Source organism: Silurus meridionalis, chromosome 3 (genome assembly GCF_014805685.1).
Source record: "Silurus meridionalis isolate SWU-2019-XX chromosome 3, ASM1480568v1, whole genome shotgun sequence".
NCBI classification, from domain to species: Eukaryota; Metazoa; Chordata; class Actinopteri; order Siluriformes; family Siluridae; genus Silurus; species Silurus meridionalis.
In genome coordinates this window covers 9,020,619-9,039,127 of record NC_060886.1, presented here as the reverse complement: position 1 = coordinate 9,039,127, position 18,509 = coordinate 9,020,619, and the positions used below count along the sequence as shown (strand labels likewise).

The window sequence follows — 18,509 nt, the reverse complement described above, 5'->3', positions numbered from 1 at the left end:
CACCTTTTGCTTAGATTACTGCACACTCTTGGCATTCTCTTGGTCGCTACTTTGAAGAACCTACAATATGACATATTTTCAGTTCACTTTTTTGTTATGTATATAATTCCACATGTGTTAATTCATAGTTTTGATGCCTTCAGTGTGAATCTACAATTTTCATAGTCATGAAAATAAAGAAAACTTTTGAATGGTGCTGGTGTGTCCAAACTTTGGTCTGTACTGTATATATATATATATATATATATATATATATATATATATATATATATATATATATATATATATATATACAGTACAGACCAAATGTTTGGACACACAAGGTGTCTGTACTGTATATATATTATATATCTTAGTGGCAGGCGATCAGGTCCAGCAAAGCCTTCTCTGCTGGCCTAAACACTATCAGAAGCACCGACCTACATGTATTTACATTTATTTGTTGTTTGTTGTTATATTGCGTTTTTGTATTGTATTGATGAACAATTCTATAATTGCGACATGATAGTGGTGGTATTAAGAGAATAATTAAGTCTGGTAAGTCCCCACTGAAGGCCCAGATACTAAATGCATGGACCGCCACTAATATATAATAATAATAATAATAATAATAATAATAATAATAATAATAATAATAATAATAATAATAATAATAACAACAACAACAACAACAACAACAATAATAATAATAATAATAATAATAATAATAATAATAATAATGATAATAATAATAATAATAATAATAATATGAGAGGAATCGTTATTATTATTATTATTATTTTTTATCATTTGATATTGTGATTTGTGGTGAGAGTAGTGAGCAGGTTGAGAAGAGCCTGGAGAGGTGAAGATATGCACTGGAGAGAAGGGGAATGAAAGTCAGTAGGAGTAAGACAGAGTACATGTGTGTAAATGAGAGGGAGGGCAGTGGAGTGATGCGGTTGCAGGGAGAAGAGGTGGAGGAGGTGGAGGAGTTCAGATACCTGGGGTCAACAGTGCAAAGTAATGGAGAGTGTGTTACAGAAGTAAAGAAAAGAGTGCAGGCAGGGTGGAGTGGGTGGAGAAGAGTGACAGGAGTGATTTGTGATAGTAGGGTATCTGCAAGAATGAAAGGGAAAGTTTATAGGACTGTGGTGAGACCTGCGATGTTGTATGGATTAGAGACAGTGGCATTGAGTAAAAGGCAGGAGGCAGAGCTGGAGGTAGCAGAGCTGAAGATGTTGAGGTTTTCGTTGGGAGTGACGAGGATGGACAAGATTAGAAATGAGTTTATTAGAAGGACAGCGCATGTAGGATGTTTTGGTGACAAGGTAAGGGAGGCAAGATTGAGATGGTTTGGACATGTGCAGAGAAGGGACATGAATTATATTGGTAGAAGAATGCTGAAGATGGAGCCACCAGGAAGGAGGAAAAGAGGAAGGCCAAGGAGGAGGTTCATGGATGTGGTGAGGGAAGACATGCAGGTAGTTGGTGTGAAAGAGGCAGATGTAGAGGACAGGGGGGTATGGAGACGGATGATCCGCTGTGGCGACCCCTAATGGGAGCAGCCGAAAGAAGAAGAAGAAGATTATTTTTTATCATTATTATTATTATTATTGGTGTTGTTATAAAGCATTATTTTCTCAAACAGATGTAACAAACCAGTATTAATTAAAAATAAAGAATTTATTTACAACAAATTATATTCATATACTCATATTCAGAAAACTGGTTCCTACAGATTTGTCAGTGTCTGTATATAATTGTGTAATCTGTGTTGTTTGTCCAGTAAACATCCGATGTGTGTATGTGTGTTACTGATACAGAATATAAGTGTGTAGACTGCGTGGTAACTGAAGAACTCTGGCTCTGTTCAGTCTTTTTTGGCCCAAAGAACGACGAATGCACAACCGGCTCATGTGTGACAGAGACCATGGACCTACAACACAAGACACAAATAAATATAAATAACAATTAGGTATTAAAAAAAGAGCTTTCGTGTTTACTACAACTGTTATAATGTTTTGCAGATGTTCTCTTGCCTGCTGTTTGCAGTAGATGCTGGATGCTGTTGTCTGTAGCCAGATCCAGTGGTGTCTTGCCTTCTGAATTGCTACACTTCCTTTCAGCCCCATGTTCCAGCAACAAGGCCACCTCCATGTTTCCACTCACTCGAACTGCAGCGTGCAGTGGAGTGTCAAGGCCACGGCCACACTGCACATTAGCACCTAAGCCAATATGATATAACACATTGTAACAATAGCCTCCATTTTTAGCTAAATCATCACACCCTTGGAGCAAATGTTTATTTATATTTTCCTACTTATTATTATTTATTAAATGTTAATATAGTCTGAAGTGCAGAGCTACACCAACCAGGAAGATCTTCAAAAACCACAGTAAAAGCAAGAATGAATATAGTTAAACATCTATATAGTCATGTGTTTCCATGGTGCCTGTGTGTGTGAGTCAATTTGTGTGTCTACTGACCCAAGATCAGAAGTTTCTCTACACACTCTGTGCTCCTGGTTTCACACGCACAGTAAAGCGGCGTGCCTACTTCCTCCAACTCCATATCAACGTCCATTCCACAAGACAGCAGCAACTCCACACAATCTGTGTGACCTGAAACATAATCACACTCTGTTTCACATGATGTATCTAAACATTTTGGTGCATAAATTTATTTAGTAATAAACTTAAACTGCATCGTAATTCGGGAACTGAAGGTCAGCTAGAAGATCTGGATATTGTTTTTTTTTGTGGTTGGATATAAACATGAAATGTCTAATCTTATCAATATTAATTTGTTTAGGAAAAACTTTCTATTTTAGAGAAATATTCAGAGAATACAGTTGAAAAAACATACTGACAAACATATATGTCTGTTTCATTATGTCTTTCTCTGATAAGTTTATCATTTAGCTTTTATATCACAAGATTAAGAGTTTGTTTTTAGAAAATATAAACCCTGATATAATTAAGAACCAAACGGTATTTCAGTTTACAGAATAATAAAGGTTCTATGTTTGCGTTCGCCAAATGTCGAGAGAAATTTACTTCTTATTTGCCTCAGATCAAAACAATATCAAAACTTCTATCTTTGATGCCTGTATACGTATTTTGGACAGTACTAGTCATAATAAGAACAATAAAAACAGTGTAGTGAGGTGAATGAGCACACCTTGCTTTGCAGCAAAGTGGATCGGTGAGTTACGCAGGTGAGCTGGGTGATGGACGGAGCTATGCTTCAGAAGGAGTCGTAGAAGAGCAGTGTTACCACTGAAGCATGCGTTTAAGAGCGGTGTGGCTCCTTCAAGAGACACAGCGTTAGCCTGAGCAAAACACACACACACATAAATAATCGCTTATTTACATGCAAGCATATGTATTTATGAGAATTACATATGCAGGAATTTCAAAACATACATCAGCCCCATGTTCCAGCAGAAGTTTAGCGCAGGAAACATGACCCCCTAGACAGGCCTCATGTAATGGAGTGATGCCATCCAGTGTGACCACACCGACCTGCATGCCCTGTGCAAACACAAGCATTGGTCCACTGTTAAATACATTACTCACACAGGCTTTTTGTAAATGAATTAACAATTCACGTGTGTAATGTGGATTTATAGACTTTATAGGGTTTCGAGTTTTTCTTTGTGTGGTATGCTGTACCTGGGATAGGAGACTCTTAAGTGGAAGAAGGCGGCCCTGTAAAGCTGCATCATGGAGAGGAGTTCTGTCTGCCCAGGAACCTTAAAACACAAGGTGCAAAAAACAAAAACACTTATGTTAGACTTATTGTCTTTCTGACTGTCTTTAATTGGTATTATTATTATATACCATTACCATTATATCATTATTATATATTATTATGGTATAAACAAAGAAAACTCTTTTTTCCTTTTTTATTAGTTTTTTTTCTCCTTGTGAAAGCCATCCCTCATAAATCCCAAAAGATATTTGGAATGCACACAATGTAAACATCCATTAAACTGTATCTTTCAATTAAAAAAACAAAAACAAAACTCACCTTCCATGAGTGTGTTACACACCCGTCCTCCATAGACCTGAAAAACTTGCTGCCACGGTTCATTCCAAACACACAATTCAGCCTGGGCAGCAGCCATCCTTTTAGACTTCTTGTTACAAAGGTTAACTTGTGTCTTGCTGAATCAAAGATCTAACATGTTCAGTTCAGTGAGACATTGCTTGCCAAGTTATATGGCCTTCAGAGCATAACATACTCCCACATGACAAAACTGTACCTCCTACCACTTATTATGCAAATACACACATCAGTCTCCCCAGCTTCCCCCACTGCAGCACAGCTCTTCTACATAATAATGTGACAAAGTTTCTGGAAACACACCTACCCTCACACACACACACACACACACACACACACACACACACACACACACACACACACACACACACACACCACCACCACCACCACATACACCTATTACACAACAATGCAAAATAACATGTTCGACTTTAATAAAGGGAGAACCTCCTTAAATATAAACTAGGTGCTTCCAAATCGAGTGCATTTTAAATGTACATTTCTTTCAATCTATTTACATAAACATTTAAACAATTCACTGCCCAATACTGTGTCCAAGTTTGGAGGAAATGTGTGAATAGTTTGTGTGTGTGAAGGCATTCAGTCAAGGTGAGAACAGTGTGTTAATGAGGCTCCTCTTTGTAACCTTGAATGGAGAGTATCTGCAGTGTCTGAGAATGTGACCCATGTTTGGGTCTTATTGTCCTGTATGTCACACCCTGGCCATTATCTTTCAAACTAACTCAACTTCTCTTTGCTAACAATCTGCACTTTATTTGAATAACTTTCTTTTTTTTCAAGAAGAAAGTATATGGATAAAACTCAAATCTAATATTTTCACAAATATTATATTCGTAAATAATCACTATGAGCAAGTCAGGTATATGACAGCACTTATTAGTGTTTACTTTGAGTCAATATATCAAGAACATGCACATTTTATAATCCTGAATGCGTAAACACATTGGGAGACCGTTTTTTTTAAACATGGTTTTGTACATAACTGTACAGATAAATACATGGAAAAACAGGGAATATAAACTAAGGTGAAATTTTCCTCTACCATACCAAATGGTTGATAACATGAGGTCCCTACATACACTTAAACCAAGTTTAAAGGTAACTGCATGAATAGAAAAAAGCATTTTAACACTTTGACAAGGTGTCAGGTTGATTTATAAAATAAAATTTATAAAATGCTTCTTGCTTTCTTCTGCTTCAGAATTCGGACATACAGTCAAATTAAAGATTTGAACTTAAAATTAAAATAATTAATTCTCATCCCTGCTAAACATTGTAGTGGTTAATGGCATAAGTTTGTGTTTTTTTTGTTAGTTTTTGTTAATTTTTGGATTTTGAGAGAATTTTTGGATTAGCACATTGATAAAAAGGTTTTAATGGGTTTTTCTCCCTAAAACATAAATCAATGTATTATGTGATTAGACATGGCTCACTGTTGCATGCCGGAGAAACAACTGTTTATTAATACAATACTTTTTTGCCTTACTTTGCAAAAAAAAAAAAGGTCAGAATAACATTCCTTTAAAGTTGAAAGTTCATTCGTGGTCCTTGAGTGTTAAAATCTGAACTCAATCTAAAATTAGGACCATTGTAATTATTGTGACATGTCTCCACAAAAAAAACCCCTCACTTTTATTGATAATATTTTATAATTCAAACTCTGATTCATTTTCTGTAAAAGTTTCCATTGTGCTTAATAGAACACTATTCATTTAGTAGCACTAATGCATGAAGATTTCCTGAATATTTTTTATGGGAGTCAGAATCTGGCTCACATTCTACAAAAAGCCCTTTTATTCTACTGTGTTATTTGTTATTAATGGATGGTCCAACAACACTCTCACTTTATTGACATCATGCACAAATAACAGCCATCTGCATGAAATCTTTGGCTCACTATTTTAAGTTTGCACTTTTGAGTTTGAAGGGGAATTTTTTCTTTCAATGTTATTTAATATAATATGTTGGATTTTTACATTTTCTTTTTCGAAATTATTCAAAATTAATTAGCTGTGGAGAACACAAAACACACTTTAATATCAACAATATACTATATGAAATTTAAAACTATATTGCTATTGGATGGGGGTTGGTCAGGTTTTGTTAAATCTTTGTCAAGTCAGGAAATCAAACTTAAAAAAAAACATAAAACCATGGCTCATTTCCCAATCAGTCTCTGGTCCATGACAATAATTAACTGAAATCTTGAACCAAAGTGAATGAAGAACAGTTTTTTTATCCTGGTGCATAGTTTAGATAAGAGACAGTGGTTATGGGATTCTGTTGAAGATTACTTAATTCATTAATTTATTTATTATTTGGGCTTTGCTGTATTTTCCTCTGTCTGCTTCTAACTCCCAAAACATTTATTCTATTATTCTTTCTTATTCATTTCCAACTCCCTGTTGTCACACCACTGAGATTAAATGTTTGGGTAAGCTCTGGAAAGTCAGATTCACAGATTCACTCCCTGAGCTTTAATGTTGTTAGATTTCTCCGTGCTGCTATAGTTGATATAAACATACTAACCAGATTGCTAAGAGTTTCTGAAAAGTGCCGCTATTCCGACTGTGCAAAGAGTCTAGCCAAGCAGGCCTGAATTATAGACAGACAGAAATAATGAATAGAAGGAAAAATTCAGTGTACAAACTGGCTCTTCAAGAATATATCTTAAAAAAAAACAGTGGATAATTTGTTTAGACACACAGTTGCAGGTAGTTAACCTGTATATAATAATATAATAATGTGTTATCTGCTGTTGGCAAATGATGAATGTAACCAGGCAAACAGTGTGTCTAAAATCCCTCCTATTAAGGAAGTGCTGAGTCTGAGACAGGAGTCTGCAGTTCTTTATTGCTCTTACTTGCAGCACATCCTTCCCAGCTCGGTCCCTCTGCCTGGCCAATCTGTATAAATCCTTTTCTCCTTCCTTAGTGTCCAACTTCTCATACAGCTCCTCATATGCCTTTTCCTTGGCTTTCGCCACATCCCTCTTTACCTGCTGCCACATCTCCTTGTACTCCTGTCTACTTTTCTCATCACTCTGTCTATCCCAATTCTGTTTTGTTAACCTCTTTCTCCTTATGCTCTCCTGCACTTCCTCATTCCACCACCATGTCTTTTTGTCTTCCTTTCTATTTCCAGATGTCACACCAAGTACCTTTATAGCTGTCTCCCTCATCACTTCAGCAGTAGTTACCCAATCATCCAGCACCTCTTCACCACCACCGAGCCCCTGTCTGACCTCTTCCCTGAACCTCACACTACAGTCTTCATCCTTCAGTTTCCACCATCTTATTCTTCTTTCAGTCCTCACTCTCCTTCTCTTCTTCTTCACCTCAGAACCATTCTACAGACCACCATCTGATGCTGTCTAGCTACACTGTCCCCTGCCAACACCTTACAGTCTCCAGTCTCTCGGTGATTTAATAAGAAAAACAGTAGAAAAATATACATGTGAAAATGCTTTTATTAGCTTTGCCTATAGAAAAATTTTCATTACAGCTAAATTTCTGTTGTAATTTAATTAGAAACAGAGAACTTGAATTGTACAACTATAAGGATATGTCTATAATAATTCTTCACTTTAAAAACAGAAACAGAAACATTTCATTCTATTTTTATAATTTTAAAAGATTAAAAGATAGAAAAGTGTATATCTTCTATTTAGTGTATATCTTCCACTCTCTGGCATGACGAAACATCAACCTTCCATCCTGTTGACATCATAGGGGAAAACCTTTAGCTCATAGAATCAAACAACCAGGAACCTTTGGTCTAATTTTGTAGCTGTAATTACCTAAAGACTGCAGTATGTCTGCAGAACGTGACGATAACTTTACCAGATGGATTATTGTCCTTTTATCTGATTTGCAACCTTGAGAACATTAATGTCTCTAAATACCAAGGGTTTAATTTCTTACACCATTGAAATAATATAGTCGACAGTGTGCAGTGATAACAGACTGCTAAGCTGAGATAACAGGGCGTAAAATAAAATAGGAAAATCGGAAAAACCGATTTGTTTCAGGAGGAGCTTAAAACTGCATTAATGCCACTACAGAGAAAACCGAGGATCTTTAAATACTTTAAACTGAAGTGGAGTCAGACGGCAGAACACATAAAGGTTAGAAGGAATAATATTAATACTATCAATACATTTTGCATCATTCCACTAACTTGTATTTAATTAGATTTTTCACTTTTTTTTTTTTTTTTACAGATTCAGGCCCAAAACACAGAGCACCAGATTAGGGCAGAGTTTGAGAAGCTTCACCAGTGTTTTCGAGATGATTACGGACGAGCGTCTCCTTCTTAATCAGTATTTCTATTGCAATCTAAATATCAATTTTATTCCTACAATCAGAAACCTAAACATTTGTGTAAAAATGGTGGTGAAAGATGTACCGCTGATTGTTGCTTTTTTTGGTTTTACAAGTTACAAGGCCACAGTGAAAAGATGAGACATGTTCCTGTATTTCTAAATGCCAACATTCCTGTGGTCCAATGGTGAATCTCTGTAATCATCTTAAATGATCAAGAAAACAAGAAAAACAGTATTTTCCAACCCAGTGGATCTTCATATCTCACACAATGCTTTCATATATTGCTAATAATACGGTTAAATAATTAAAATAGCAATAAATAGCATGATTTATATATGATTTATGTACAGCAATCTCTCTATCTCGAATGAAATAGCAGATGAACATCCACCAAGCAAACACCCGCTTGCCCGATCCAAACCTCATCCAAATCTCCTAGGATTGGTTCGGTTTTGAGTCTGGTTCCTCTCAAGGTTTATTCCTCATATCATCTCTTTTTTTTATTGCAATTTGTCACCACTGGCTCACTCATAAGGAATAAAATTATAGGCACTAAACTTATAAATAAGAAAATGTATACCCTATTTATCTATGTAAAGCTGCTTTGGGACAATGCCCAATGTTTAATGGACATTAGTGGGGAAATTGTAAATGTTTAATAAATTAGTCTGCAGCCCATGTGTACTGTGTGAAACTGTGCAATGGAGATGTTCCCTGGACCAGGAGTTTGTGGTTCTGCATAGATCAAAAGGATTTTAATGTCAATCCTGCATGTGATACACATACACATGTTAAAATATAATTTATGATGTGATCACTTTCCTGACACTGCAAGTTTAATGTTTAAATAAGATTTTTTATATTGGCCTCCCATTCGATTTGTAGCCAAGAATATCTCTCTCCATTAATGTGCAGATATAAAAAAATAAATAAAAAAGAAAACATTATATTATTTAATTCCGATGGTCACTGGTGGTATAGAATAATAATTACTTTTAAATAAGGAGATTAAATGTGACTGGTTAATAGTAAGCATAGTCACACAGTTATAAAAGGCTAAAACATTTCTTTTTTTGTTTTTAGGTCAATTGTAGCTGAATGCTATATCACAGTAAAGGTAAATAAAGAAAAAAAAAGTAAAATGTGTGTCAAAACACACATAATATGTTATATCCAAAATATGTCATATACACTATTTAAAATGATGGTTATTACATTAATTAATAATAGCTCTCATAAACTGAACAGCTGTCAACAGTTTTTCTTTTTCGCACAATAAATACCTACCAAGATAATTAGCTTAAATGTTTTGCACTTTTGTGTGCAAAAAACACGGGCAATTTGGTAAACATGCCAATAGCTGGTTTACAGGGTAAGTTGAGAAAGTCAGCTGTGAAGCATTGGGAGTAGACAGAAACCTAATTAACTAATCAATTAACTAACCAACTAACCAACCATCCATCAATCTATCCATCTATCATAGATTGCTCCATGTTATTCCAACTTGACCGTGCTCAGAATACAGCACTTATTAAAGTTGAATAAATGACACTAATAATAAAGCAAAAACTAGATGTTTCAATATTGAAGAACTGAACAAAATCTGGTGGGTGAGGGGAGGCTATGACATAGAAATACATTTTGTGCATAATATGAAACAAACAAAAAAAAAGATAAAGCGGAACACAACATTTTGGTTAATCAGAGTACGTTATTTTTTCAAAAACAAAATGACTACAGCATGTTACAATGTTTTGCAAAATCAAAATGAATGGTGCGAATCCTTTTGACTAAGACGATAACCACGGCGGATTTCTTTGTGGAAGAAAATAGTTCAGTACAGCTGCATCAGTCACTCTTCAGTGGAGTGTAAACAGGTAGAGTCAGAGCACTTGATTAAAGTCTCTGGTGGTTTGAATCGTGGCCCTAAATTTCAAAAGATGGACCTATTTTTTACATTTGAAACGTCTTCTATCTGCGACATCATGCCGTACTGCATCCGTGTATTTGCTCTCTTCCTTCCCAAAACCATGCCCCCAATGACTACCCGGCCCAGTCGCGTCCATGGCAACATCAATGAGGTGACTGGGGTAGAGCCACTGCAGGAATAGAAGGAAGAGGAAGTTGATGACGGCGACAAAGGAGAATATCGAGCCAGCGACAGCGCCGCAGTGAGAGCGTAGTCTCCGCAGGCGAGCCGGTAAGGGCAGGACTGGCTGCCTGCATGCCTGGTCGTATACCTACCGACACACATACCATTTATGTAATATGCCTCATAATGCACTCTCAGAAATCAAGATATTCCCACAACCATTACAAAATGCGACTCGGGTGTACACGCACCTTTTCTGTGCGCTCAGCCACATTTCTCCAGGTGTACAGATGTTGGACCTGACGGTGGATGGCTGCAGGAGGGGGCACTTTGCCTTCACGTTGTCTGGTGATGACCTTTTCTAAGCCATCACAAAGGGAGCTGACTGTCGGCTCACACAGGGTCACCAACTCATCAGGGAGAACCTCTGGTATACCTCCAACACGAGTGCTCACCACCTAAACACAAACACAAACAATGTTTGCAAGCATTTTACATCCCTGAATCAAAGTCCAGGTTTAAAGCCTATGCAGCAAACAAGTAAATAATTAAAAACAAAACAAAAAACAAACCCACTGACCTGTAGGCCACAGCTGGCTCCCTCAACTATGGCCATGCAGAAGGCTTCAGTTAGTGATGTGTTCAAGAAAATATGACCTTGTACAAGTACGTCCCGTACATCCTTGTGATCTAGAGCACCTAGAAGACGTACCCTTGGGACACAAAACACATTATGCCCACACACATAGTGTCTAATATTCTACTCTAATGAATCTAATATGTATTATGTGTGGGGTGAAGTTGCCTCCATTTTCATAGTGCTGAAAAGCTGAACCATGAAAGAACCAGACATGCATTCCATAAAACTAACAACTCTGGATTATTTTACTTTTTCTTTCTCAAAAACAGACATTTTTAAAGTAATAAATAATATTAATATTAATATAACTAAATAATACTTGGGTATATGGGTATACAGACCTATACATAGGTTTATACTCATATACACTATACGAACAAAAGTTTGTGGACTATGTGCTTTTTGAACATCTCATTCCACATGTAGTCCCAATTTACTGTGTTTCACTAGATTACTGAGTGTGATTGTGATTTCTAGATTTGTGCTCATTCAGCCACAAGAGTGTTAGTAAAGTCTATCCAGTCTTCCAATTCATCCCAAAGGTGTTCGGAAAGGTTGAGGTCAGGGCTCTATAGCAGTCCACTCGAGATCTTCCACTCCAACCCACGTATACCATATCTTCATAGAACTGGTTTTGTGCACAGAGGTATTGTCATGCTGGAACAGGCTTGGATCTCTTAGTTCGATTGAATGAAAAATTTACTCTAATTACATGCAAAAACATCCTACACAATTGTGTGCTTCCAAGTTTGTTAAAACAGTTTGGGAAAGAACCACAGATGACATCCCAATACTTTTGTCCATATAGTACCTCTATATGACAGCCAGTGATTCAACACAGGACAATAAACTTCACAATATTATATTAGTAACATGAAATAACATGCATGATAATTTGCACTGCATTTTTTGACTAATACAAATTTCAAATCAACTGCCCTGAACCACTTCAAATACATTCCCCAGTCCCCACTGCCCTGAACCATTTCAAATCAAGTCCCCAGTCCCCACTGCCCTGTACCACTTCAAATACATTCCCCAGTCTCCACTGCCCTGAACCACTTCAAATCCAGTCCCCAGTCCTCACTGCCCTGAACCATTTCAAATCAAGTCCCCAGTCCCCACTGCCCTGAACCACTTCAAATCAAGTCCCCAGTCCCCACTGCCCTGAACCACTTCAAATCCAGTTCCCAGTCCTCACTGCCCTGAACCACTTCAAATCCAGTGCCCACTGTCCTGAACCACTTCAAATCCAGTTCCCAGTCCCCACTGCCCTGAACCACTTAAAATCCAGTCCCCACTGCCCTGAACCACTTAAAATCCAGTCCCCACTGCCCTGAACCACTTCAAATCCAGTTCCCAGTCCCCACTGCCCTGAACCACTTCAAATCCAGTCCCCACTGCCCTGAACCACTTCAAATCCAGTCCCCACTGCCCTAAACCACTTCAAATCCAGTCCCCACTGCCCTAAACCACTTCAAATCCAGTCCCCACTGCCCTAAACCACTTCAAATACATTCCCCAGTCCCCACTGCCCTGAACCACTTCAAATACATTCCCCAGTCCCCACTTCCCTGAACCACTTCAAATCCAGTCCCCACTGCCCTGAACCACTTTAAATCCAGTCCCCACTGCCCTGAACCACTTCAAATCCAGTCCCCACTGCCCTGAACCACTTCAAATCCAGTCCCCACTGCCCTGAACCACTTTAAATCCAGTCCCCACTGCCCTGAACCACTTCAAATCCAGTTCCCAGTCCCCACTGCCCTGAACCACTTCAAATCCAGTCCCCACTGCCCTGAACCACTTCAAATCCAGTCCCCACTGCCCTAAACCACTTCAAATCCAGTCCCCACTGCCCTAAACCACTTCAAATCCAGTCCCCACTGCCCTAAACCACTTCAAATACATTCCCCAGTCCCCACTGCCCTGAACCACTTCAAATACATTCCCCAGTCCCCACTTCCCTGAACCACTTCAAATCCAGTCCCCACTGCCCTGAACCACTTTAAATCCAGTCCCCACTGCCCTGAACCACTTCAAATCCAGTCCCCACTGCCCTGAACCACTTCAAATCCAGTCCCCACTGCCCTGAACCACTTCAAACTCCTCCCTTCCTTGCTAACTCCACATATGCTTGTTGATCTAGATGAACTTCTGAAGGAAATATGAAGCGACCTGAAACCTGAACAACAGAATAGTAAATAAAGCGAGGGAACATAAGGTAAGACTTTCTTACCGTTCATGAAGCTGATATTTCTCTCTAACCTCTTCCAGAACCAGGCGCTTAGGACCTTCTCCACCAATCAGAAAGCAGAGATCTGGATATTTGGCACACAGCTCTGGAATTATTCCACCTAGCAGATCGATTCCTAAAAACATAGTGATGGCCAAATCATTCAAACACTTATTGCACACATTATAAAAGTCCACTATTTCATCAAGCTCCGCCTACCTTTCCTGTAGACCAACCGGCTTACTACAACAATGGTTATCTTGTTATCGTCACGGCGACCGGGGTCAGGTGTGAAATCGGTAGGGTCGACCGCATTGGGGATGACGGAGACGATGTAGGGGTCGAGGGCAGCTCTCAACACAGTGTTCTCCTTGCTGGTGTAGGACACGCATACGATGTGGTTGGTGTCACACAGAGACACAGTAAGCAGTTTATTGGTCAGAACAGAGCTGAGGTCAGCGAATCCGAAAAGCGAGTGGTCGGTGAACATGGTGTTGAGGCCCATGGTCTTGGCATGGAACAGAGCGTCATGGGCCATAGAGGAGAAGGAGCTGTGGGCATGCACCACAGTGATGCGCTCACGCACGAACACACACCTGAGCAGAGGCAGGCTGTGGAAGCAGGTGGTGGCTGTGGATTGGTTATACATCACCTAGAGGGAAAAAAGAATGATCAACTTTTCACGAACGATGTTTTGCTCCTCAGATGAAGGACTATATGGCATGTTTTACTTAGTTCCTTGGCATAACATTGACACACACAACACTTATTCAAAACTCACTGCTTCTTAGACACATGTAAGACCAGTACTTGTGTAAAGATGCTTTCAGATAGTTTATTCTCAGCACGTTCTCTAGCTAGGGGGATCTCAAACTTTGCTTATCCAATTTCTAGGATTGCTATTCAAATACCGTATTTTCCGGACTATAAGCCGCTACTTTTTTCCCCACTCTTTGAACCCTGCGGCTTAAACAACGAAGCGGCTAATTTATGGATTTTTCCTGGGTTTTTCCCGGTTTCACAAACAAGACAAAAAAACTGAGCCCCATAACATTAGACCAATGAAATTGCGGAACAGGTTCAGGTGAACCAATAAAACACTTTATATTAAATCAGACGCGCTCCCACTGAATCGGGCAGCACCACATCATAAATATGGATGATGTTCCTCTGACGTTTGACCTGCCGCTCACTCGGACTGTCTACAGGAAATGCGAATCATTTGTCACGCTGAAAACAACCGGGCATGAAAAAACACACTTCACCTGTGTTCTGAGCTGCACGGCATCGTGAGAAAAGCTTCACGGATGGTGATTTTAAAACGCGCGACGATGCCAAAAGATGAAATTGTTGTGAAAGGAAGGAGGAAGACAGTGAACAATGACTTTCTTGGTAGGCTACTGTTTAGATACAAGTCGTGTAACAGACACTGTCTTTCATTAAAGCCTGTGTAAAGTTCATTAGTTTCAGTGTAGACACTGCGGCTTATAAACAGGTGCGGCTTATTTATGTTTAAAATAAAAATCTTTGTCAAATTCAAATTCAAATTATATATGGGTGCGCTTAATAGTCCGGAAATTACGGTATACGGTTAAGGTGATAAAATCAATACGCTATAATAAACAGGACATACTGCAGCAATAAACCCAAAGTGATTGCTTTATATTTCAATCAAATATTTTCACTCACACACCTGAAGTGGAAGGTAATACACCTTCAGACCGTTGGTAAGATAACGCACTCCACGGCGTTCACCATACGCATGGGTCACTATCACCACTTTATGGCCCCTCTCTATGAGGCACTGCGAGAGCTGGTAGATGTGGCTCTCCACACCACCCATGTTGGGGTAAAAGAAGTCGGACACCATGCAGATGCTGTGCTTTCCGCTTTGCAGATATCCATGACAGCTGGAAGTGCTGGAGGAGTTTTTGTCAGGAGGGATCTCTGAGGAGGAGTGTGTGTCAGATGGAGTGGACACAGGAGACCGGATATTACCTCTCCTTTTTTGTCCCATTTTGAAGCCTGGTCATGGAAAGTGTAGGAGGAGCTGTAATGCAAATCCAAAGAATATGTTTTAAATTGAATGAAATTGAGTCTTGTTTTACTCTAATGAAGGTTGTTGTGTTGCTGTGAAGAAGCAATTAAATTAAAATGATGCCAATTTTGACTTTAAACTCCACACAAAGAGTTTTTTTTTTTTTTACACATATACCCCTAAAACACAAAACAGGCAGGAGCTAAAAGGAGTGATTTGTGATAGTAGGGTATCTGTGAGAGTGAAAGGGAAAGTTTATAGGACTGTGGTGAGACCTGAGATGTTGTATGGATTAGAGACAGTGACATTGAGTAAAAGACAGGAGGTGGAGCTGGAGGTAGCAGAGCTGAAGATATTCAGGTTTTTGTTGGGAGTGATGATGATGATGGACAAGATTAGAAATAAGTTTATTAGAGGGACAGCGCATGTAGGTCGTTTTGGAGACAAGGTGAGGGAGGAGAGATTGAGTTGGTTTGGACATGTGCAGAGGAGGGACATGGGGTATATCAGTAGGAGAATGCTGAGGATGGAGCCACCAGGTAGGAGAAAAAGAGGAAGACCAAGGAGGAGGTTTATGGATGTGGTGAAGGAAGACATGCAGGTAGTTGGTGTGAAAGAGGCAGATGTAGAGGACAGGGGGGTATGGAGACAGATGATTTGCTGTAGCGACCCCTAATGGGAGCAGCCAAAAGAAAAAGAAGAAAAGAAGATACCTCTAAAACACAAAAATATCTAAGTATTATTATATTGAATGTCAGGACAGATACTTCTACAATCTAACCACTGACAGCTGATCTACAGATGAGAACCCATGATATTATGACTTTAAATGATTCTAAACATCTGAGCAAATATCTGAAATGTTCTATGATATTATAAAACTCAATACGACACCTGATTCCGCTTCAAATACGTCTTTCACAACTAATTATTGAAATCTGCAGCCATTTCCTCCATCAGGGCTTTATTTCTTCTTCACCACGAACTTATCTGAAGTACAATTCAGTTCAGTGTGTCATACTACCCTCTAGTGGGCTCCTCAGGAATTACAGAACTGCGAGGCATCGATTTAAAAAGAGTGCATTGGATACAAGTTGCCATTTGTATCGAGATGCGTCGTTTTTAACATATTTGCATTGGTAAAAAAAAAAAATATATATATATATATATATATATATATATATATATATATATATATATATTTCTATATTTCTATATTTCTATATTTCTATATTTCTATATAATTATTAGTAGATGAAAACTGTTTCTCAAGCGCGTTCTCTCAGCACCACTGCTGCTACGTGAACATTAGGTATCACAACACTATGGAGACCGAGGCGTGTCCTGAGAGTCACATAGAATATAGATTAACATGGCAGAGGTATAGCTGCATCTTCCTAAAGACAGAATAGAAAAATATCATCTGGTTTGATTTAATTCTATTTTTTCCACTAGAAAGAACTGTTTGTGAAAGGGGCATGCGTTAGAAGTCAGAAGGCATTTAAGTATATTTATGATTTGCGTTCTGTCTGAACCAAAGAAATAAAAGCGAACTGTCTGTACCATATTAAACTGCATCCTACTGCATTGAATCGCATTGTGTTGAATCAAATCAATCGCACTGCATTGTATCACATCATATTGGTAACTGCTTCATATGTTCTTTAATGTATCGTATCAGTTGTTATGCATCGAGACTTGAATCATTAATAATCATTAATGGTTTTTATGCACACAATACCATGCCTACTTATTACACATCTAACATACGGTTTAAAACCCGACAACACGTAATGTACTTTCATGCAGTTAATCTGCACAGAAACTTTAGACTGTAAATAATTGTAAAAAGTGTTATATGTATATTTACATGTGTATTTTTTATTCTTATATGTTATCTTTTTGTTCTTAGTTCTGGTATGTTGTAAGTTTTATGAGCATGTTTAAGTGAATTGTTAGGCTTAGGCTCAGTGTTGCTTTTATGTTTGGCAACAACTATTTCCCTGGAGATTAATAAAGTACCCTCTACTCTACTCTACTTTACACTATTCTACTCTACTTTACTTTATTCTACTCTACTCTACTTTACAATATTCTACTATTCTACTTTACTATACTCTACTTTACACAATACTACTACTCTACTCTACTCTACTCTACTCTACACTATTCTACTTTATTCTACTGTACTCTACTTTACACTATTCTTCTACTCTACTCTACTTTATACAACACTATTCTACTATTTTACTCTACTGTACTCTACTTTACTGTATTATACTCCACTCTACTTTACTGTATTATACTCTACTTTACACTATTCTACTATTCTACTTTATTTACTTTACTTTACTGAATTATACTCTAATTTGCACTATTCTATTATTATACTTTACTCTACATTACTGTATTATACTCTACTTTACACTACTCTACTATTCTACTTTACTCTACTTAACACTATTCTACTATTCCACTTTACTTTACACTATTCTACTATTCTACTTGACTCTACTCTACTTTACACTATTCTACTATTCTACTTTATTTTACTCTACTCTACTCTACACCACTCTACTCTATTTTACTGTATTATACTCTACTTTACACTATTCTTCTATTTTAATATTCTACTCTACTCTACTTTACTGTATTATACTCTACTTTACACTATTCTACTATTCTACTTTACTGTACTATACTTTACACTATTCTACTATTCTACTCTACTCTACTTCACTGTATTATACTCTACTTTACATTATTCTACCATTCTACTTTACTCTACTCTACTTTACACTATTCTACTATTCTACTTTACTCTACTCTACTTTACACTATTCTACTATTCTACTTTACTCTACTCTGCTTTAATTACTCTACTGTACTCTATTCTACTGTTTTCCACTTTACTTTACTTTACTTTACTTTATTCTACTCTTCTTTACTCTACTGTAATGTACTTTATGCTACTGTTCTCTACTTTACTCTACTCTTCTTTATTTAACTCTACTCTGTTGAAATCCACCTTATTCTACTCTACTCTACTGTATTATACTCTACTTTACACTATTCTACTATTCTACTTTACTTGTACAGTTATTTA

The 18,509-nt window shown here is 37.8% G+C and overlaps 2 protein-coding genes across 2 annotated transcripts; both read right to left on the bottom strand.

Moving 5' to 3' along the window:
- Positions 1–1,646: 1,646 nt before the first annotated feature.
- On the bottom strand, positions 1,647–4,246 carry asb11 (ankyrin repeat and SOCS box containing 11). The gene is made up of 7 exons (XM_046845516.1): positions 4,016–4,246; positions 3,658–3,737; positions 3,409–3,516; positions 3,164–3,314; positions 2,470–2,604; positions 2,022–2,207; positions 1,647–1,918 (listed from the first exon to the last, which is right to left on the bottom strand). Exons 1-7 carry the CDS (start codon positions 4,110–4,112, stop codon positions 1,794–1,796), a joined length of 882 nt encoding a protein of 293 aa, XP_046701472.1. The 5' UTR covers positions 4,113–4,246; the 3' UTR covers positions 1,647–1,793.
- Positions 4,247–9,955: 5,709 nt separating this feature from the next.
- piga (phosphatidylinositol glycan anchor biosynthesis, class A) lies at positions 9,956–16,433 on the bottom strand. The gene is made up of 7 exons (XM_046845856.1): positions 16,298–16,433; positions 15,059–15,415; positions 13,585–14,017; positions 13,369–13,501; positions 11,070–11,202; positions 10,741–10,947; positions 9,956–10,637 (listed from the first exon to the last, which is right to left on the bottom strand). The coding sequence occupies exons 2-7, from the start codon at positions 15,380–15,382 to the stop codon at positions 10,344–10,346; spliced, it is 1,524 nt and encodes a 507-aa protein (XP_046701812.1). The 5' UTR covers positions 15,383–15,415; positions 16,298–16,433; the 3' UTR covers positions 9,956–10,343.
- Positions 16,434–18,509: the final 2,076 nt, after the last annotated feature.

Excerpts from the sequence above, each read along its gene's own strand:
- piga (XM_046845856.1), bottom strand. The coding sequence starts at position 15,382 with ATGGGACAAAAAAGGAGAGGTAATATCCGGTCTCCTGTGTCCACTCCA. Across the intron at positions 11,203-13,368 it reads AAATATCAGCTTCATGAACG|GGTACGTCTTCTAGGTGCTC; the intron begins GTAAGAAAGTCT and ends TTGTGTCCCAAG. Across the intron at positions 10,638-10,740 it reads TGGCTGAGCGCACAGAAAAG|GTATACGACCAGGCATGCAG; the intron begins GTGCGTGTACAC and ends GTGTGTCGGTAG.
- asb11 (XM_046845516.1), bottom strand. The coding sequence starts at position 4,112 with ATGGCTGCTGCCCAGGCTGAATTGTGTGTTTGGAATGAACCGTGGCAG. Across the intron at positions 3,315-3,408 it reads TGCTGGAACATGGGGCTGAT|GCTAACGCTGTGTCTCTTGA; the intron begins GTATGTTTTGAA and ends TGTTTTGCTCAG. Across the intron at positions 2,605-3,163 it reads CCACTTTGCTGCAAAGCAAG|GTCACACAGATTGTGTGGAG; the intron begins GTGTGCTCATTC and ends ATTATGTTTCAG.